The sequence below is a fragment of the Pagrus pagrus genome (genome assembly GCF_965226575.1).
Source record: "Pagrus pagrus genome assembly, chromosome: 19".
NCBI lineage: Eukaryota > Metazoa > Chordata > Actinopteri > Spariformes > Sparidae > Pagrus > Pagrus pagrus.
This window is the reverse complement of record NC_140203.1, coordinates 2,952,166-2,975,018: the sequence shown is the minus strand read 5'-3', so window position 1 is coordinate 2,975,018 and position 22,853 is coordinate 2,952,166. Positions and strand designations below refer to the sequence as shown.

General features: G+C 42.1%; 2 protein-coding genes across 6 annotated transcripts; both read right to left on the bottom strand.

The window, feature by feature from the left end:
* Nucleotides 1-31: 31 nt before the first annotated feature.
* On the bottom strand, nt 32-9,314 carry oclna (occludin a). Of its 2 annotated transcripts, none has more exons than XM_084383596.1 (9): nt 9,201-9,314; nt 8,534-8,614; nt 7,074-7,749; nt 6,810-6,977; nt 3,605-3,735; nt 2,497-2,652; nt 1,876-2,047; nt 901-942; nt 32-799 (listed from the first exon to the last, which is right to left on the bottom strand). In XM_084383596.1, exons 2-9 carry the CDS (start codon nt 8,581-8,583, stop codon nt 701-703), a joined length of 1,494 nt encoding a protein of 497 aa, XP_084239722.1. In that variant the 5' UTR covers nt 8,584-8,614; nt 9,201-9,314; the 3' UTR covers nt 32-700. The 2 variants fall into 2 exon arrangements, with proteins under 2 accessions (XP_084239722.1, XP_084239723.1); XM_084383597.1 differs by having other exon boundaries at nt 8,534-8,609.
* Nucleotides 9,315-10,672: 1,358 nt separating this feature from the next.
* Nucleotides 10,673-20,291, bottom strand: marveld2a (MARVEL domain containing 2a). 4 transcript variants are annotated; one of them, XM_084339729.1, is made up of 9 exons: nt 20,255-20,286; nt 17,992-18,048; nt 15,777-16,748; nt 15,358-15,578; nt 14,845-14,886; nt 14,530-14,693; nt 13,590-13,761; nt 13,049-13,099; nt 10,673-12,726 (listed from the first exon to the last, which is right to left on the bottom strand). In XM_084339729.1, the coding sequence occupies exons 3-9, from the start codon at nt 16,729-16,731 to the stop codon at nt 12,607-12,609; spliced, it is 1,725 nt and encodes a 574-aa protein (XP_084195855.1). In that variant the 5' UTR covers nt 16,732-16,748; nt 17,992-18,048; nt 20,255-20,286; the 3' UTR covers nt 10,673-12,606. The 4 variants fall into 4 exon arrangements, with proteins under 4 accessions (XP_084195855.1, XP_084195856.1, XP_084195858.1 ...); XM_084339730.1 differs by having other exon boundaries at nt 17,959-18,048; nt 20,255-20,274; XM_084339732.1 differs by lacking the exon at nt 17,992-18,048 and having other exon boundaries at nt 20,255-20,291.
* Nucleotides 20,292-22,853: the final 2,562 nt, after the last annotated feature.

Below are 22,853 nucleotides of genomic sequence, written 5' to 3'. Positions count from 1 at the left end.
ACAACGCTTACTGTGTAAGAAAGAGCAAGAAAATTGTTCAATAAATGAATTTATTATCATAAAAAGGCGTCACAGATCATTGTTAAAGTACATCACTATGCATTAAACATGCATCATCATTGCAAAGTGTTTTGTTTTGTTCTACCGTCGACAAAGAAAACCCACAATAGCACACGTGTGAACTTGCTTCCTTAAAATGTTAAAAAATAAAAATAAAAACATCAGTGTTTCCCACATATTTACATGTTTATATTAAAAAATGAGAATTAAAATACGGTAAAAACCTGAGCATCGTGTTGAGTCACTGTACAAAGAGCTATTAAAAAACAAACGGGGGGTTATGGATCAATTTGTATTCACTCCACAATCGAGTGGCTGAACTCCTCTACTCCATTATTTCAGACCACTTCAGGCAGAATAAATACATCTAACAGTATCTATGGCAGGAGATGCTCATAACACAAAGAGGGCAAAATACAGAACAGAAGATTTGTTTCTTGTGACTCAAAACAACCTGTACAACGCTTCACATCGGCTCAGACTGTGAAAACGGCCGTGTTGGATGTACATCAGCGTAGCTCCGTCCTCCACCGTCTGTCGATGGCAGAAAAGCCTCAAACATTTCCCCCTAAAAAGGCGGTAAAATCAGATTTAGTCCCTTCTGTCACGCCTCGGACAGGCTGACGATCCTCAGAGCTGTTCAGGCCCGGCGGTCGTAGTCGCTGACCCGCTTCTTGATGTGGTTCAGTTTGGCCTTCAGATATTTACACCTGCGCTTCTTCACCTGATAATCTGAAGTCTGAGCAAAGAAACAACACGTAATAATTAGTAGTTATACGATCAGCAGGTTGTAAGTTATAAAACCAGACGCTTCGGTGTGGATCAATAAATCCAACGTACCTTTTTCATTTTCTTTATCTTGTTGTACTCATCCAAAGCATCCTGTTAATGAGAGCGTCAACAATTATCAGACACAAATTATATTAAGTCTCATATTTAACAATATTTTCATGGAAACACATTGTTTTTCTCCACAACTGCAAACTTTTGTCCACGGGGGGGCAGCAGAACGACCTGTAAATACATCTGTGACATATTATCACCTTCTAAAGTGGATACTTAATCACACTTCCAGCAGACATGGAGCGACATTAGCAGTCATCTGGACTCATTGAATCAATATTTCCTCTGTTTTAGCTCCGTCTCCACCAACTCCTGAGGGAAACATCTGTCTCTTTAGCTGCTAAAAGCTCCCTGCTGCTGCTGGAGATGAAGCTAATTAGAAAAAATCTGTTTTAGCACAGTGTTATTAATAATCTACAGGCTACACCTGGAAACACACAGGCCTACCACACGACTATTCATGTACACTGGGTGTACCCGTGCCGGTATAAACAGGAAGCAGACGTCTACTGTGTGGTTCGGTTGCTTAGATGCACCTGAGCTGCTGGGGCGCCCTGATTGTGTCTTCCTGGGTTTAGACAATATAAAAGCCACTCTGCAACTGTACAAGCTGAAATGCTGCAGTGGCATATCACATACTCCGAGTTCACATTTGCAAATGATGCTACATGCAGTGATAAGGCCCAATCAGGAAGATAATGTGTGTGTCTGCGTCATCTCTTCGTTTCTGCCCATCCAGGCAAAAACACTGAGAATGGAGTTTGTTTTCCAAAAGGTCAAGCGACACAAACACTGTAAATGTGCGTAAAAAAGGCCAAAACATACAGAAAAAGCTACGTTTTCAGAAATACCGATTACATGTGGACTGAGACATTAAATCTGGGGTCTGCAGAGTCGATGAACTGAACTGACGGACAGCAGTTGAAGTCACATGAATGAATGTCAACCCATGAATAAACAGCTCTCTCTCACCAGGTACTGCGGGCTGCCCTCCTGCAGGTCGTCCAGCTCTCGGTCCACCTCCGACAGGTTCTTGTTGATGGCGTCCAGCTCTGCCTGCAGGTCCTTGTACTCCTGGTGGTCGCGGTCAAACTCGCGCTTGTAGTCGTTGCGCTCCTGCTCGTTGGCGATGGGAGGAAATTCACTGAAGCAGAAAACAAGACAGGCGGAAAAATTATATTACAGAAGTTTTCTGCGAGGAGGAAAAGTACATTTAATCAAGTGATGTACTTTTGAAGTATACGTCACTTCCACGCCATTTTCAGGAGAAATATTTTACTTTTTACTCTACTAGATTTATCTGATTACTTTAGTTACTTTGTAGAGTCCGAAACCTCAAAAATCTTCATTTTAACAAATAATTTGGGTCATTCTTCCCTCCTAAAACTCAGATTACTTTTTAGAAACAACATCATGATCACAAAATATAAAAAATCAGCTCAAAGTTTTATTCTGTTTCATGTTGATGCACAGGTGATAAATATTAAATATATTACAACAGAGAAAACTTACGCTACTTTTAACTTAACTTTAAATGCAGGACTTTCACCTGTAATGGAGTATTTTACTCTAAGTAACTTCATCTCTTCCTACCTGTCGAAGTCGTCGTCGTCCAGCTCGTCTCCTGAGGAGTTGTAGTCGTCGTTGTAGTCGTGTCTCTTCCTCGGTCTTCCAGCCGAGCTCGCTTTATCTGAGTTTGTGCTGTAGGGAGCCCCGTTTCTCAGAGGCAGGTGCTCCTCCACCGGAGGCCTGTGGGACGAGGAACAAACCAGAAACTGTTAAAAAAACAGCTGACGATGACTTTAAGTAGATGAGATCGTGTCTGTACATCCAATAAACTGCTGCGTGTGTGTTAGTTTCTAATTTCAACTCTCTCTCCTCTTCTTTAACTTTCTAAAGACACATGAGGAAGTAAAACACGGCCACGCTGATTTATGATCTCTGATGAGCAAACAGGTCAGCAATGACTTCCTGTTTCTTTCAGAATACTTTGTTCCTTAAATCAGCGCGAAGGTATTTCACCCAGTTTCAGTGTTGCAAGAACATCTGATGGTGGACGTCTTCGCTGAAACTGGCAACATGAATGTAATAATGTGAAAGAGATCCTGAGGAACCACTACGATGTTTACAGAGTCTCCTCTTGCAGAAAAAAACAAAACATGAGAACAAGTTCGAGCAAGTTTTCTGACAGCAGCCGTCTGAAGAAACAAGTCTGCAAGTCTGCACGAAGCTGCAGCAGGTTGGTTTCAGATAAAAAGCCTCTAAACACACTACATATCGGAGCATTTAGCAGCTTAATAACCAGATGTTGCCCTCAGGAAGTGGTAAAGACCAAAAACAGCTAAAAGAGAGCAAATGTTGGACTAATATTCATCAGGTCGACACGAACACGACTCCAAAATAATGATAATGTCGCTCTGTAACTGTTGGGTGTGATAATAAGCAACTAACTTGTTTCTGTTTCCACCAAGTGGCTCAAAAACTGCAGGTTTAACAAAGAGACGGTAAAAAGTTTCATCCAAACATCTAAACGTATTTGTTTGCTCTCTGAGATCTTCCCACAGACGTCTCATTTCTGTCCAGATCCACCTGAGGGAAACTCTTCTGTGTTGCATTCAGGGACAGTCGTACTAATCAACAACACACCCAAAGATCAGGATATTCAACTATGAGTTCATACAGCTGGGGTCGGTGTACTCACTGTGGGCTGTAGTCGTACGGAGGTTTGTCATAGTTGGTGCTCTCGTCGTCCAGGTGACTCCTGGAGCCTCTCATCTTCTCAGGGTACTCCGACGTCGGGAGAGCTTCAGCGGGAACGGACACGTCGTTCACCTTTAAAAGGAAAAATTCACACATTAGCAACATAAATTTAAAAAATACATGTCTATATTACATACTGACAGCACTAAAATGTGTTGGAGCTGCGATGATGAGACGATTTTGTTGTTTAATAATCAAATATTAAAAGATTGGTCAGTTCCAGGTCGTCTGTTGGGAGGATTTGATGCTTTTCTTTGTCAAACGTGATCGCAAGATGAAAATATTTGGCTTTTGGACTGTCGGTCGGACAAAACAAGAACTTTATCATTTCATCTCGGACAAACACACATTATTTTGACTATTTTATGACATTTTATGAACCAAATGCTTCAACTGTAATGTTATATTAATGTCCTAAAATGTTTGATCTCTAATATTTGATGTGAAGCTGCAACAGTTAATTGACGCACTTTAAAAAATGTGAAAATGTCTATGTACCGAGGTGAAGTTAGCATGCTAACCAGCTAGCCCCGGGCCTGAAAACCTCCCAGCAGTCCAAAGCTCCTGGTGTAAACAACAACACTCCCCTGGTAGTCTGGCTAGCTGCATGGCTAACTGAGCTAACAAGCTAAAGTTATGGATAAAGGTAATACAGTTAGCAGCAGTTAGCAGCTACTCTGTTAATATGCTGCCCCTATTTGTTGGGAGTATAAATTCAAGTAACCAGTTGTTACATATTGCACCTTTAAATTAACCTAGCGCTATTTTGATAATGTTTTAATCTGTTTGGGTAATTTTTCAAGGAAAATAAGTCAAATTTCTCTGATTCCAGCTTCTGAAATGTGAATATTTTCAGGTTTATTTCCTCGTCTGTGACAATAAACTGAATATCTTTGGGTTGTGGACAAAACGAGACATTTGAGGACGACATGTTGGGTTTTGGGAAACACTGATCGCCATTTTATGAACCAAACAACAAGTCGATTAATAAAGAAGGTACTTCACAATCAGTCGCAGCATTTATTTGTTGTCGCACCACAGCAGAGATACGATCCGTCTCCAGGTCACAGCTGCTGCACCCAAAACAAGCTACTTCAAACAATCTGCAGTCTAAACTCACACATGCTTTCACCGCTGACCCGCTTCCTCCCTCAACACACACACTGGATCTCTCCCAACTCTGGTATGATCCGCCTGCACGGACTTGTCCTCTGAAAATATGTGACATAATTAAGCTACACCCCGCTGCACACAAAACAACATGTATGTGCTGCAGGTCGCTGCCTCAGCACTTTGAGACGGGTTCCCACAAGCTGCAGTGAAATAAACGCCTCCTGTTCACAGTGTCGAGTTGCTCTGTGGTGTTCTGTGTCGGGCTAACTGGCGGGTTTGATGGTTCAGAGCACCGGTCCGACCTGTTCTTCCTCTTCAGTGCTCTGCAGTGAACGCACCAGTCAGGACTCTGCTGCGCTGCGCTGAATGTCATCATGACTTCCAACTGTTAACAAAATGACTCACCTACTCATCGCTGCTCGCTCAGGTATGTCTAATGTGAGTTGTTGCAAAACACTTCTGGAAATAGCTACAGAGAGCGTGAGTCACCGTGAAATGTAAACACTGAGTTTATCAGTGCAGGTTTTTTATTGTCCGTCATGTCGGCGTCAGATAGAAACTGTCACCTGTGCTCACGCCACACCTTGAAACCGAGCACACGGGGAAGAAGGAGCCCTTCGCTCCACACTTCCCCTCCCCCGCCCATAAACAGGTGACAGCTACCAAACTGGTTGAACCACTTCAGCCGACACACACTGAGACACACTTTACCTGAGACGAGCTGTGAGATACGCTGCTTTTGATTTCATCTCCAGCCAACGAGTCCACCAACATTAAAGAAACTGGCAACTATTTTGTAACATTAATCGATGAATCTGATGATTATCTGTCAATTAATGGTCTAATTTTTTTGTTTTTTTGTCAGGAAATGGTGAAAAATACAATAAACAGAGTGCAGCTTTTGCTTTTAGATCGACAGGTGTGTAGGAGAAGAGCGAAGGCCGACAAAAACAGGAAAAGACTTGTTTCGGGTACTTAGACATCTGAAACGTAGTTGTCATTAAAACTTAACTGCAAGTGACGCTGACAGTGTGCAGAGTCTTTTTCCTGAAATATACAACATACAGAGACTGAATGACTCGGCTATAATATGTTGTGTTTGCTTGCTTTAGTGAATTATTGTGTACGGTTCTTGATTGTTTTCTTCTCATTGAACTGTAACAGCAGGTAGTTGCATGAATCGATTTAGGGGCGAGGTAATCAATCAGGGAACGTGCTAAAAGAGTTTTGTTTTGATTGTAAATCACTTATTCGTTTCCTACAGACCCATCAAATGTCTTCTTTGGCTGATCAACAGTCCAGAACCAAAATATATTCAGTTTACCTTCATGTATGACAAAGAAAAGCATCAAATCCTCACATCTGAGACGATCAGGAGCAGAACATGTTCAGAAACTTTGCTTAAAAAAATATTACGACATAACAAAAGTTGAGAATTTAATTTCAACAAAAGTGCCAAATATTTTCGCAAATTGTGAGGTTTTAATTTAACTATTTATTCTTTCATATAACATGTCGTATCCTGTTGCTCCTACGACTACTACTGGTTATTGACATGTTAATATCTTCAGGTCAGGACATTTTAACTCTACACGTGTGAAGTTTGGGACAGTTTCAACCATTACAGTCGAGTTACAGCAACTTCCTGTTTCATGGCGACACATAATTCGCAGCAGTGCCGCGGGCTCGACGTTCAACAAAAACTCAAGCTTTTTATAACCCTTAATCGCAAAGGTGTTACGATTGGCCTGACAAAAGTTGAAGTTGATCAGGTTAAATCTTTAGGAGGAGTTCATTATAGTACAAGTGCACTAAATTCAAAATGGCTGACTTCCTGTTGGGTTGCGATCACGGTACCAAGACGTGACCCTTCTCACGAGGGCTCTTTAAAGGTGCACCAGCGAGTTATTCTGACACACCCTCCTCAGTGGTTCACTGACTGATCGAGACGACAACATGCTGAGCGACTAATCGGTTAATCGACTGAGTGATTCGTCTCTCATCAGGTTGAATAATCAAACGGCGTCACTCACCCAGGCCTCGACGTCGTTCGGCGGCTCCATCTCGTCCACGACCTTCACCTTCTTCCACAAAATGTTGCTCTTGCCGAAGTTGTTGATTTTCTGGCGCGTCTTCAGCGCGAAGACGAGCATGATGATGAGAGCGACGGCCACCAGGAAGCCAAACACCACCGCGATGGCCTGAAACGAGAGACAATCCGCCGAGTTACAGACAGAACGACGGATAAAAAAGGAAAAAGGTAGAAGGGAATAAAACATGTGGATCTGAATGTTCACCTCTTGCGGCTCCACCACGCAGTAGTGGTAAAGGTACTGGTTGACAAACACTCCTGAAGGCTGTGGTCTCTGGAACTGAGCGCACAGACCCGCGATCTGGCTGCCGTAGATGGATCCGGACGACTGAGCCGTGGGGTTCACCGCCACCAAGTACACTATGGAGGCTATCAGCACCAGCAGCGCGAGGATGGCGCAGATGATTATCACCGCCAGGTAGAACTTCCTGCTCTGCGATAGGCTCTGGTGAGACACGATGATGATGAAGATGGCCAGGCCCGCGATGAAGGTGATGGCCGCCATGGCGATCATGAACCCTTTGCCTGATCGGGGGTCGTTGTAGTTCCCTCCGATTCCACCGTAGCCGTAGCCGTTTGCCGCTCCGTAGCCGCCGCCACCGAAGCTGTTGTAGCCGCCGCCGGCGCCCCCGAAGCCTCCTCCGCCGTAGGCTCCTCCTCCTCCGTAGGCTCCTCCCCCGTAGGCTCCTCCCCCAAAGCCACCCATGGCTCCCTGAGAGTCCCAGGCCAGCGTGGAGGCGACGCAAGCGAATATGGCCACGCACATGACGATGACTATGATGGACATGATTTTGAGGATGCCCGGCGGAGACGTCCAGCGGTAGAAATGCTGGAACTCGTCATCTGGGTAGTACGAGTAGGCCGGCTGGGGAGGGCCGTTACTGTGGAGAGAGGCGGGAAAACATTAAATCAACCTCAGTTTCATATAGAAGAACAAAAACATCAAGATTTAATTTATTGACAACCGAACGACATTATGTCCTCACGTTCCTCACAAACAGGAGCTTTAGGATGAAAACACTTAAACCTGAACATTCAGGCTAAAGCTAATCTAATGCTAATCTAAAGCTAATCCAACATCAGGATAATCAATCGACGCTGATCAGATCTGTGTCATATCACATGATGCTTTGTCGGTCAAATAATCCAGGAAAGAAAATGTAAGTTAAGCAACTAAAATCCCAAAACACTTCAATTCTCTCTGTAAATCAACACAAATTAGTTTAATTAACGTAGATCAGGGCGCCACAATGAATCGCAAAATAATCAAAAATCACAAGAACTGCAATTATTTTATAAAAAGTGTTTGAATGAAATGTTGCAGCTTCAGACGTCATAAAACATGTTTGTTTGTTTGTCAGAGACCGGGAGAGAAAAACGCCACATCATCGTGATTTTACCAGTTTTTCAATAACAATGAAACTCATGATGTAAAATTAAAATCAATAATAATAATCATGAATCATTTCGCAATCGCAGTATCACTTGTTGACCAAACCTGAATGTAGCTGTTGCTCAACGTGAGATATTTCAAAGGCGGTAATGTTTCACGTCACAACATTTAAACTGAATTGTCGTTTGGCGTTTCTCTGCTTCCATATAAAAGGTGTTCATCAACAGTAGCTCGAGCTGATATATAAAATATATTAAAACATAAAGACTCACTATCCGTCGGCCTCGTAGGGAGGTGGACTCCCGTTCGGTCTGGAGGACATCTCTGCTGCGTTCACTGGCTTCACTGCTGCTCTATGGGAAACATAATCAGGATTTACATCATTAAACAGATTTACAGAATAAAATATATTTAAAAACAGAGCTGAAACTAATGATTATCTTCATTATTGGTTAATCAGCTGATATATGTGTTTATAAAATGTCACAAATGGTGAAAAAAAGCTCATCACAGTCTCTTAAAAAGACTTTAAAGGTGTTAAAATCAGAATAAATTCAGAAACTTAAAGTTTATAATGACATAAAAACAGAAAAGCAGCAGTTCCTCGTATTTAAGAAGCTGAAACTGAAGCTGAAGCTGAAACTGGAATGATTTTGTGGTGTTTTTACTCAGAAACTAACATAAGCGATGACTCGATTATAAATAAATTGTTGCTGATGTGTTTATTTATCAACAAATCGATTAATCATATTGAACCAGCAGCAGCAGCTTCCGTCATCATAATCAGACTTTGCGACGCAGAGATGCTGCTCACAGGATAATAAGGTCCACCGACACACCTGTCCACCTGTGTGGAGGCTCCAGGTGAGACGGTATTAAACACATCCAGCAGCACGAAGTGGAATAAACACCTGTGGTGCTGGAGTAAAGTGAACTCACCTGTCGCTGTGTGACTCCTCTCTGCTTCTTCTGCTCCTCAAATGTTTCAACTGAAACTGCAGCTGCTGATAAAAACAGTCGGGACCACACCCAGGTGAGTCCGCTCTCGGTCCGGTTAGCCCCGCCCCCGTCGCACAGGTGTCACATTACTCAACAACACCGGAAGTCATCCACAGGAAGAGCCTCGATATGCTTCAGCCAATGAAGACACAGCAACAGTGTCTGTGGTCAGTGGATCATTAACAGGTTGTTTATGACGCTTCAGCAGCAGCAGCATTAAGTACATGAAATAAAACTGAGCTCAGCAGAGAAAAATACAAAACACAACTAAAATGTGATATCGCACAAATAATTCATATATATTAGTCAACTTAATATGTGTTTTGCATCGTAAAAGGACTGTTATTATATTCTGGAGGTCAGAAAGTGACAAAAATCTAATAAAAAATCTAATATCTCACAAATAAATAATATAGATAACTGAACTTAATGTGTTTTACATTTCAAAAGGGACTTTTGTTTCATTCTGGAGGTCAGAACGTGACAAAAATGTAATAAAAATCATGCATGAATACATAAATTAATCATTAAGTTAATGATGTATGGAGGCCCGGAGGTGTCATGGCAAAAAACAAACAAATATCAGTATAACTTATCACCCACAAACTAGTTTATTTGTCTTTGCATCTCAGAAAGACTTTTATTGCATAAGTACAGAGTCCTGAAAGTGACAAAATGTCCCGCAAATAATAATAATTCATTATCAAACTTAATGTGTTTGTTTCTTCTCATCTCATTAAGCCTTTAATTACATTACGGAGGCCTGAGAGTGACAAAATGTAGTTAAAACTCATCAGACAAGTCAGAATGAAAGTGATTTCTTTAATCAATAATACTGTTTATGAATTGTTATTATTATTCAGTTATTATATGGAGGCCAGGAAAGGCTGGTGAAGAAAACAAATGATCTCTTCTCTTTTCTGCCTTTTACAGCAACCGGCTGGAGATGAAGGGAAAGTATAAAGTTTTAAGATACGTTCATTTAAATTATTCAATATTTCTTGTTGCATCGACAGGATCGACAAAAACGTGCAAATAACATTATTCTCTTGCTTCATCCGTTCATGGTTTGATCTATAAAAAAGACAAAAATACATTTTGTCAAAGGTTTCAGACCCAAACATGAAGAGTTTATTATGAAAAGACCAAGAAAAGAATCAAATCTTCACATTTAAACATAGAAAAAATTATGTTTTATAACATTTTTGCATCAAGTGACCTGAAAACAAAACTGCCACTTCCTTTTCCATCGACCAGACGATCGACCGCTGGCTTCAGCTCTAAATAAGTTTTCTTTTCTCTCTTAACTTTATTCTGCTGAGTTGTACAAAGCACGCTCACATCCCTCCTTCCCTTTCCCAGTAAAAGAAACTTTTAGCTGAATAACAAACGAAAGTTAGACCACAGACTGCGAGTACACAACCAGAAGTGTATTGAGGACAGAAAGCACCGATCCATCACTTAAATTATGAAAGAAAACGGACATTTACAGCAACATATTTACAATTATTCTTAATAACATGAGAGGAACGCAGACCTGACGATTCGATCAGGAGGTCCAGAGTGGAAAGAAGATATTCAGGCACTTTGGATGTTTACGTGAAGATAAAGTACAAAATGTTTAATCTGTGAAATGCTAGAACAGTGTTACAACATATACATAACGTACATACAACATATAAATCTACAGCACGTGCGTAATCTCCAGATTGAGGCGAACATATTAAAAAAAAAGTGTGCAATTAAAAAACAATCGTCACAGCAGGTCGAGAAACCGGCGAGAGGAGAGTCGTCCGGACGTTGTTACAGAAAGATGACCAGCTCGACTTTCAGCAGATGTAAACTTTGAAAAGAAGAAAAAGAAATAAAGCAACTTTCATTTTATCTCTCCGTGCGTCTCACGTCTCCTCCCGACATCTCCCACATTCACATCGGACACCAGTGTTACCTTCTGAAATCTAGTGTTAAAGCTTCGGCTACAATCAGAGTCACAGTATCACACACACACACACGTTATGTTCAGTTCTTTGCATGTTTAGACCATTTTAGAGGAGGAGTTTCATATTTTAGGGAAAATATCCCACATTTAATTAAAATATGAAGCTACAGCCAGGAGACAAGAGACGGTTAGCTTAGCATAAAGACTGGAAACAGGGAGAAACAATAATCTCATGTGTAATGTAAATCATTCTTAAATGAGCACTTTTACTTTTGGTTCTTTAAGTTTGTTTTAACATTAATACTTTTACACTTTTACTCAAAGTGTTAAATGCAGATTATGCAGACTAAAACCTACTCAACCTTCATGCTGATGGAAAGTCAGGTGAAGTCTCGTCGTCCACAAAACATTTCTGGATCTTCACAGTGAAACAGAGTTGCAGCGTTCTGCTAAACAACTGAAGCAGCTGGAGACTCGATTTAAAATGGAAAAAATAACGGAAAACAAAAACATAAGACTGACTTTTTAGATGATGACTCCATGTTTTGGTGAAGTTTCCCTTTAAGTTAAAGATACGAGCACTTCTTCCTCCACCGTTCCAAAAAGTTGGGACGCTGCGTAAAATGTAAATAAAATTAATTTTCATCATTTACAAAAACAAACTGTTTACCAACAACAGTTCTACGTAGTGTTTCCTGAGCCCATGTGGTGATCTCCTTTATACAATCACGTGTTTCACAAGGTGGTGAACGTCACTGCGTCCTCGCTCGTGAGCGACGAAGATGCCGCTTTCATACCAGATCATGATACTATCACCTGTTGATGAGCCTGTTCACCTGTGGAATGATCCAAACAGGTGTTTCTGAAGCATTTCACAACCTTCTCAGTCTTTTGTTTGAAGCGTCCCAACTCTTTTGGAGTCAGCGTTTGTATAAATGTTATTTCTCGGGTTATGTGTCGGATTATTTCTATTTCTAAGGAAAAAAAGTGCCAATAAAAAATGTTAGTTGTCATTTTTGACACTAGGACAAGATGCAACATGTAAATCAGTGAATCCTGGAAGTGCTCGTTGTCTGACTTTGGCTAGTTGTTTCCCCCTGCCTCCAGTCTTTATGCTAAGCTAAGCTAACCGGCTCTTGAAGGTAGTTTTAGGGCTATCCTACTCGTATCCCTAATTATCCTGTTAGTGTTTAAAACACCCTTTGCTTCTGCGTGTCAGCGTTACAAACGCAGACATACAAATCTGCTGATAGACGCTGGATCACAGAAAACAGCTGTACAGATTTTAAAGACGCAGCAGGCCGGAGATCCCACTTCTGCTCCTGTGGTCTTTACCCTTTCGCTAAAAATGTCAGTTTCACCAGCGTTACTGCTTCGCTGTCAGGAACAGTTCTGTGTTTGTGGTGTTTAGCTGTATCCGTCGTTCCACTCCATGACTTTATCGTATTCCTGGATCTTCTGTTTGATGTGCGACAGTTTGCTCTTCAGGTAGTCGCAGCGCTCCTTCTTCTCCAGGAACGTTGGGTCCTGTTGGATGAAGCAGAAACATTGAGTCAAGGTTTTATTTTCAGACAAAAAGCAGTCTCAAATAATTATTTTCTGTTTTACTTCCACTGTTCAGGAGCGGTTACATAGATGACTACCGTTATATTAAAGGGAAAATGCTGGAAATATTCTATATTTTTCTTTTTGTCCATCCCCCAGCATGTGGAGCTCAACTGAATGTTTAAAGTGAGAATATTGAACCTTGAGTCTCCAGAGAGAAAGCAAAACAATCTGCAGCTCCTCTGGATTATAAACACGGGCCGCAGCGGACCGTTTACACAAAACAACGAGACAATAGGCTCACATTTTTCTTCCTCTGGTAATCCTGAAGGATTCTGCTGATGCGATCGACCTCCTGCAAGAGAAAGACAGAGATTAAATAAACTGAAATACAGAACGACCATCGAACAAACGTAATGACGCCGTTACATCAGCCGTCTGGATGGAGCGGCGAAGGAATTTGAGGGTGGAGGGGAAGTTCAGCCGGAAGCAGGAAGTGCAAACAGAGGAAGTTAGAGGACGGGGGGAAATGAGGCACGGTTTAAAAACAAAAAAGACTGGGTTCAGTATCCCAGACATGCAATCAGTCTCCAAAATGTTTCCTCAGCGCTCGCATGAAGCCAAACAGAGAAGGAATGAGACGCAGCGTCTTCTAATCTTCATGTCGAGGAAAAATCCTGGTTTCTGTTTTTGTTTTTAACTGTTTAACTGAAATAATACAGAAACCAGTAAATAAAAGGTCGAATATAATAAATAAAAACAAAGTACATTTGTGGTTTTGGACTTTTTTAGCAGTTTGTAACTGAAGTAATCATGATCATGTGGTCGTGTGTGTCACCAATCACCATCTGGCTGGTGGGGTGCTGAGGCAGGCTGCGCATCATGGCGTCCATCTCGTCGAACTTCTTGACGGTAGCCTGCACCTCCGAGTGCAGCTCTTTGTACTCAGCGTACTGGTCGTTAAACACGGCTCGGTACTGGTCCCGCTCCTCGTCCGACCGGATCGTCGGGTACTTACTGCAGAGAGGAAGGTGGAGGAAAACACTTCATCATTTAGTCTTTGCGATTTTCTGTATAGTTTAGTTGTCTGAAACAAACTTTTCTCTTTCAGTGCAGTTCATTTAAAGGGTAACTCCACCAATTTAACACATCATATTGTGTTTACAGGTCTTTTACTACTGCATGTGAATAAAGTAGCATAAAGCCTTTTGTGGCTGCATGCAAACTGATAAAGTGACTCCAGTGATGTCACTCAGTGGCTGAGTTGTGTTGTAGGTAATGTAGGCGCCAGGTTTTAAAATGGAGGCAGTTTATCAGATTACATGCAGCTTCCTCTGGAGCCACAAAAGGCTTCATGGTGCTTATTTCACACATGCAAACAAACAGATGAGCCACAGGATTGTATGATCAGTTAGATGAGCAGATCAGGAAGCAGTCTTATAAGAAGACATGTAAATATTTATGCAAATGATTTGGTAACTATAGTGACATGACATGCCGTCATTCAGGTAACTGAACAACAGGTGTGGAAGTGACCTGCAGTCGTCTGGTCTGAATCTGAATGAAAACATTATTTGGCTCTAAAAAATAGATTTTTTACAGCCGATACCATAATCGATAATTACCTGACTCTCGTGGCCGATACCGATAAAATAACCGATATTAGAAACCAACATTTTTATGCACACCTGAGTGCAAGAAAGGCTCAGATGTGGAGAGCTAAATGTATCTGTCCGACGTATTTATCGTGCTTCTCAGTATATTGTATTTCAGAGCAACACTTACGCGATGTAGTCCGGCAGAATAACGGGTTTTGGGATGTGTCCTGATGGTATCGCTCCCTGTAGAACCTTTGGTGGGACGGCTTTAGGAGCAGCGTGGATGGGAACCACCGAGGATCCCTGGACCTGCTCTGAAAGTTTGACTGCAGGAGCCGAATCTGGAACCACCTGCAGACACACGGCAACACAAAACCCACCCACAACTGTTATAATCACAGCGCCAGTTTCCATGCTTCTCATCAACCTAATGTAGGCATGTCGCTGAACATCCTGAATGTGAGTCTGTGTTGTGTTTTTATAAGCCACGCAGGAAACTTACCAAAGACTGCGAGGCTCGCACCTCGGAGGGATGCATCTGTACCTACAAAGCATAAATACAAGAAGCTAATGATGATGATTCAATATCAAAGGAATAGTTTGACATTTTCATGGGAGTTGCTGTCCTCATTGTAAAACAACCACTGAATAAAACTACAGATCTCTCTGGGTTTGTTGGAAACATTTGGGAGCAAATGTCTCGTCGTTTTCAGACGTTAAAACGCCTCAGTGTTACATGTTATATCCTGAAATAGAAGATCTTAATGCGTCTTTCACTACAGTTATAAACACGACTGTGTGCAGCTCCTGTCCTCCACACAGGTAGCGACTCCACCCTCTCCTCCTCAGCTGGAAGCCTGTGTGCAAATTACCTGGCTTGGTGTTGCCATTACAGTCTGTGTGGGTGAACATGTTTGTTTTTAAGTCCTCACAGTGAAAGATCGTGTTGAAATAATCCTTTAAGCTGAAGAAGGATCACGGAGTGATTTTGAAACACATCTGGCTGAGCTCTCACCTCGCGGGCGTAATTCTCCCGGTATCTGCGAGCAGCTTCATGTCTCCACAGCTTGAGACAAACCATGGCTCCGATCAGATAAACGACCATGGTGACGAACAGGAAGATGATGGCGGCAGTCTGGCCCGCCTCCGTTCGGCAGAACGCCCCGTTGATGCCGTTGTTGAAGACCGGGTAGGAGCAGAGCCCTCCGCGGGTCGTGTCTCGGACGTAAACGATGCCTGGTGAACAAAGAGGGAAACATGCTTTAATTAATTAAACGATTAATCATGAAAATAAACATTGCAGTTCATTTTGTTTGGCGCCGTTCTGTCACAGAGTCCCTTACAAATAACTTCTAACAGTCTGGACATATAAGATTAAACTGTCACAAGGAGCAAATCAAACGTGTGTTTGTAGTTCAGCTGTGTGTGACCCACCTGCTGACAGGTAGAGCACCGCCAGCGCCAGGTTTATGGTGAACTCGGTCAGAGGCCACCAGGAGGAGTCCAGCAGGATGGTGCGGTAGTACATGGTCATCCCCAGCACCAACACGATCACAGTCACCAACCAGGCCAGCCCTGCCACCACCAACACAAACGGGGTCTTGGGGCCGCTGTAGTAGCTCCCGCCTGTGCCGCCGCCGTAGAGACCGCCTCCGTACGCTCCTCCAGGAGACGAGTATCCAAACATGTTGAACCACTCGTTGTCTTTGTGGATGTAGGCACAGACGCAGGCGAACACAGCTGCTCCCAGCAGGAGCTCCACGCAGCCCAGAATCCTCAGCAGCCCCGGCCAGGACTTCATGTAGGCGTAGCGCAGATGGTACTCCTCCACTCGCTCGCTGTAGGTCAGACCCGTGCGGTAGGTGCGCCCTGACACGGACTCATGGGCGTCTCGTAGCTCCAGAAGCTCTTTACGCGAGTTGTAGCTGCCGCCTGAGCCGCCATAAGGATCCCGGTACGATCCAGGTAGAGAGGGGGACGCTGGAGGAGAGCAGCGCACCCCCTCGGTGGTGCTGTTGTTGTTGTTCTGTGAGGAGGTAGACATGGACCAGGGCTTGTTGCTGCTGCGGTTACTCCCTCTGAAGAAGTCCTTCCAGGAGTCCGGTATGAAGCGGTGGACAGGTTTGATGTCGAGGGCGGGGTCGGGGTCCGGGTCTGTGTTGTCCTCGCTGCCGCTGGGATCGAACTCGGGGCCCACGGGAGGCTGGTCCGGCAGAGGCGGAGGAGGGAGGGGGTCGGCGCTCTGAGCGAGGCGCGGCGCTCTCTGCTCCTTCAGCGGCTGAAGATAGTCCGAGTCTGCTCGGGGTAAAGAGCCCTGAGGGACCTGGTCATAGTGGGGTCCCTGCTGGACGCGCTCAGTGCGTCCGTAAAAGCCTCCTCCATAGGACATGAGGATGGTGATGGTCCCTGAGAGCACACACACACACACACACACACACACACACACGTATTCAATCAGTAAAGTTTAAATTAGGTGGTTAATACAATGAAAGGATTTCACCACAGCTGCGCCAAACAATGTGCTCCTTGACAGGAAATACATTTTCAGCTATTTTGATAATAAACTGATCATTTTTTAAGCAAAAATGCCAAAAATTAACTGGTTGCAGTTGAAAAATATGACAATTTGTTGCTTTTTCTGCATTTCATAACAATAGAAATGTACTATCTTTGGGTTTTGCTAAAGCTAAGTTTTTACAGCAAAGCGTTTATTTATGAAAGTGAAACAAAGCTTACACTCGATTAACTGATCAAACGTTTGGTCTATAAAATGTCAGAAAATGGAAAGGCTGAATAATATGGTCAAAATATTAATCAAGTTGCAATTAAATCGAGTGGGAACGATCATTTTTGCATCACAATTTTCATTTTCATTGAAAAAGACTATTAAAATCCCAATGGTGTGATATTTGTTGGGGCTTTTATCAAACAAACAATCACAATTTTCTGCAGAGCCCGAGGTGATGTCAAGTTTTTCGAACCAACAGTCAAAAACCCAAAGATAACGAATTTACTGTCATGATAACAAGCAGAAAATCTTCACAAATCACAAACGGGAATTTCAGAAAGTTTGCATTTTTGCTTGAAAAATGACGAACAATCGATAAATTTGTGTCCGTCTATCGACTAACCCGGTAATCACTTCAGCTCTCATCATATTATCATTAATTCAAATCATTAGCAGAACTGAGCAGGCAAAGAAAGAGGAAATATAAAAAAAAAGAGAAGCCAGAAGATAAAACAGAGAAATTAAAACCAGACATTCGAGAAACTTCATTCATGCAAGTCGGTCTGGAATAATTACAGCTTAACCCCTGAATACCTGAGGTCACCAGAGAAAAGCCCTCACGAGTGAAGATGTTATCCCAGCGTCCTCCATGCAAGCCGAGTCAAGAATGCATTTTTGTGCTGCGACCAAGTAAGTGAGCACAAACACCCCTGTTGTTTCTGTCGTTGTCGTAATGACCTCTCATGTCGTTGTATCCGTGAAAGCTCAACTCACCACTTCTTGTTTCAGACGGCACAAAAACACATTCTTGACAGCAGATCAGCCCTTTAAAGCCCGTTTTCTTTCATCTCGAGAGGTTAAAAGATAAAATGAACTGAGCTTGAATACCTCTTTCACACGCAGTCACTCAACTCGACTTACATTGGCCTGCAGGTCAGAATGCAAACCTGGTATGAACGCGCAGAGCCGAGGAGTCACCTGCGAAGACAAACAGCGGTGTGAAGGTGTGACGCGTAAACAAAAAGGAGGTCAGCCAAATCACAGCTCTAAGTGACGTCTTCCTTGTTTTTGTCCAACCAACTGTAATATATTTGATTTACAGTCATATAAAACTAAGAAAAGCAGATAATCCTTACATGCTACTTTAGCTCGTTAGCACTTAATCAGCTGTTGTTAATTGTTTAAGGCAGACAGGTGATTTCTGATCCTCCATGTACAGCCCTGACTCCAAAAACAGATTGGACGCTGAGTAAACGTAAATAAAAGCAGAGTGCGATCATTTACAAACAAACTGTGTTTACAGTTTTACAAAGTACTCGTAGTATTAACCTTCATACAATCATGTGTTTGACCACTTGTTTGTTGCTGCATCAGTTACAGAATAAGAATATATTCACTAAAATCAACCTGATGAGGTGAAAAATTAAATATATCGTCTTTTGCACAGTTTTAATATCAAAATTCTGTTTTATTCAAGATTCACACAGCATCACAACTGAAGTAACTCCACTTTATTCATATTATAGGTTTAATTACAGGTTATTTTGCATTAATATCTTACAAAAAGCAAAGATTAGAGAAAAATAATGTACGTTTGTGCATCAAATTTAAAAACGAGCTCCACCTCGAGCAGCTGATACTGTCAGATACGATAAAACATCAGACACAGGAGACATTTTACTGCAAAACAAGTACTTTTACTGTTATTACTACTATTTCTATTTGCAGTGGAGTATTTTTTTAGTAGAGAGAAGTAAAGATGGTACTTATATCACTTCTAACAACTCTTAACATAATTATATATCACCATGATGAGTCAGACAAACTCCTGTTATGTTGAAACTGTTCATAATGATAATAATGAGTCCAGACACATGTCAGCTCTGAAATACGACAACATGAAGCTGTTTCTGTCCAGTATTCAGTCCTCAGTAATGAAGCGTGTGAATGTTTTGTTTTTATATGTTTTAATTTACTCCTGCACATCATTGTGTCATTAACTGTGTATTTTCTTGTTTGTGTAGCAAAAGATTTTAACTGTCTGAGGTCCAAAGAGAAAAATATAATCTGATATCTTACAAAAAAGACAAGATTAGAGAAAAATAAAGTCACTAATCAGACAGAGGAGACATTTTACTGCTGAACAAGTACTTTTACTTTTATTACTACTATTTCTACTTGCAGTGGAGTATTTTTTTAGCAGAGAGAAGTAAAGATGGTACTTATATCACTTCTAACAACTCTTAACATTATTATATATCACCATGTTGAGTCAGACAGACTCCTGTTGTGAGGAAACTGGCTTATTATCTTTGAAAAGTGCTTTATAAATACAGTTTATTATTATTAAAGCAGAATTATGATCTAATATCTTACAGGAAAGCAAAGATCAGAGAAAAATAATGTAAATTTGTGCATCAAATTTAAAAACAAGCTCCACCTCGAGCAGCTGATACTGTCAGATAATAAAGCATCAGTCACAGGAGACAATTTACTGCAGAACAAGTACTTTTATAACTATAAGTATGCTCTGATAATACTTCTGTACTTTTACTTGAGGAGTATTTTGAACTCAGGTACTTGCAGTGGAGTGTTTTTCTACTTGTTCTGAGTACAGAGAAGTAAAGATGGTACTTGTCTGACTTCCAACAACTCTAAACATACTTATAAACCACCATGTTGAGTCAAACCATGTTACACTGATCATAAATGGGTCAGAACCGACTGACCCACATGCAGCTGTGTGCAGGCTCCAGCCCTCAGCAGCGGACCGCAGGCCGGACACAACAGACCTGTGGACCTCCAGCTGGCCCTCAGCCAGGAGCTCCGTTCAGAGAAAGTCAACTGAAACACGTTCATGTGTGTTAGTGTGTGTTAGTGTGTGTCCGTGTGAAGTCTCCGCTGAGCTGTGTGTTGTTGTTGTACAGCTGTGGCTCAGTCCGGAGGTCCAGTAAACTTCGGTCCGGACGTGTGTTTTTAACCACTTTAAGCTAGCTCCGCTACGAGCCGCAGCGGGACGAGGTAAACTTCAGCCGAGGAGCGTTTTCAGCGAAGTTAACCGACACAAAGTTAACTTTCCAAACTGTGAACGAGTCCTGATCGATGTCTGATCGATACCTGATCGAACACGGTGATTAACGCTCCGTGTGACGGATGTAAATAGTGTGAAAGTTAGCTCGCTCACCTTGTTCGCTTCCGTCCTCCGCTTCTTCTTCTTTCTCTCAGTAACGTTCAACCTCAGGTTTCCCTCTGCGGCGCGACCACGTGACCTGCCCATCCCTGTGACGTCACACACACAGAGGAGGGGGAAATGTACCTGTGGAGAGCTGCACACCTGAGACTCACACACTGCACACCTGAGACTCACACACACTGCACACCTGAGACTGACACACACACACACACTGTACACCTGAGACTCACACACACACACGCACACACACACACACACACTGTACACCTGAGGCTGACACACACACACACACACACACACACACACTGTACACCTGAGGCTGACACACACACAAACACACACACACTTCACACCTGAGGCTGACACACACACACACACACACACACACACACTGTGACTAACTCTCAGAGAGAAGCCGTGCTGGAATGTAACTAAGTACATTTACTCAGGTACACTTCTGAGGTGCTCTAACTGAAGTCCAGTAAAAGTTCTGAACTGTTCTGTGCTACATGTTTCTGTCACAAGTAGCTCAGGTCCGTTTGACGCTTTCATGTTCCACATTTCTCACACAGAGTCCTGAAAACTTCATTTTCCTACAAGTGAAAAAAGTTTGTTTAATTCAAATTTTTGTTTGTTTATTTTTCAGCGTCGAAAAAAACATCACAAGGAAGTTTAGATCTGAAAAGACTCAACAAGCAGATTTCTTCCACTGAAACATTTATCATATTAAAAGATAAATACATGTTAAAACTTTAGTGTTATTGTTTTACATCTCATCAAACTGATTGTTACATTTTAAACAGGTGTTTGGTGTGATGTGACCTTTTGTGACGCTTGTTCATGTGAACACAAGAATTCAAATGATTGAACCTGAACTGCAACATTCATCAGCCTGCATGACGTCAGTCTGTCTCACACTTTAATTATTTCTATGTTGCTCAGGTGGTTGAACCTCAAAAAGACTGTTGATACTATTATTATCTGATATAACAGATAAAAACAGCTACAAAAATGAGTGTAATCTATATTTTAAAGCTGTAAAATTCTCCGACTTGTTATGATTTTTAAAAAAAAACTCTCTAAAAACCTTCTTGGATTGGCTGGAAAATACATCGCTGCCGTTTTTCTGACACCATGAAACTTTAAATGATCTCAACCTGAAAGATTCACAGCAGTAAAAATGACACATACACATAAAAGCTGCAGTCGTATAAATCCACAAACATCAGATTTAACAGGAACTAACACTGACATGAGAACTTTTATTACCTTATTACATACTGTACTTCATGCTCATAAAACACAGCGCTGCATTTGTACTTTTATAGAAATTAAAGAAATAAATACTTCCTCCACTGCTGATCATCTCTAATATGTTTCATAACTGCTGGCTGAGCACTAGATGGCAGTCTGCAGTTAAACAACAGCAGATGATAGTTTCAGTGCAGGGTGACACAAAAGGTGAGTTTCTACAGGTATCAGTTACAATATTTTTACAAAGGCTGTGACTTGATTTTCACAAGGATGTAGAAAAGTTTTAACACGAGTTGTTTTGCCTAAATGTGACACATACAGTGAGAATATCAGAGGATGACAGCGTTGTACACGTAGATAAAGTAGGCGAGGTCATCAGAATATAGGACCTCTATAAATGTAGGCGAGGTCAGTTAGGAAATATCTCAGGACAGACGACTTCCTCTATAAATCCAAAGTGAGGTGAGTCATCGTCAGGTAGGAAACTTCTATCAGAATGGATGACGAGCTGACTTCCTGTCGTGGTTCATTACCTGCAGGAGCTCAGTGACTCTGCGTCTGTAGTGACTCCACAGACTTGGAGGCTCAGGATCCTGCTGCCCTTTCAGCTCGGTGCCCGGCCGGAGGGGGAGGCCGGAGGGTGGAGGAGGTTTCCTTTGTGTGCGAGCCAAAGTTTCACTCCCACTGCCGTCCCGGCCTTTTGTGCCACATGCATACATTTCCTGTCTTGGGAGTCTCGCCTGGTTGACAAAACTAAAAGGATTTTCATTTTTCCTTCCTCCCATCATCAGCTGAAGCAAGAATGATATTGCAAACATCTTTAAACAGACAGTGACCCTCCTCCAAGCGTCCTTCAGTCAGAGTCTTCCTAATTATCTTAACCAGCAGCCATCAAACATGTGACGCCCTCCTCTGGTGTGAAGTGTTTTAGGGGCCCTCGTCTACATCGCGTCAGAGAGGTCAGAGGTCGTCACAACTGGCTGCTTTCTCGTATAACTCTGCTGCCTTTGTTCGTCTCCATTCACAGCGTCACGGAGCAGCTTCCACACGAGACGACAGTTCAGGATCAGGTTCCTGTAAACAGCTGATTAGAGCTGTCGCTGATATATTAGAGATCAGTAACTCTTAGAGATGTCCAGACAGGATGGCTTATTTTCTTTATCCATGTCATTACTTCATAAAAATGTGTAAATTGTTTTGATGTTCACTATCTGGTTAAAAGTATAGACTTTTATTTTGAAAACAATGAGGGTTCGGGACTTGACCTTGTTAAGCCTCAATTAACACTTTAACAACAGTTCCTCCTTTTTATTATTCATATATTTATATTTTGTCC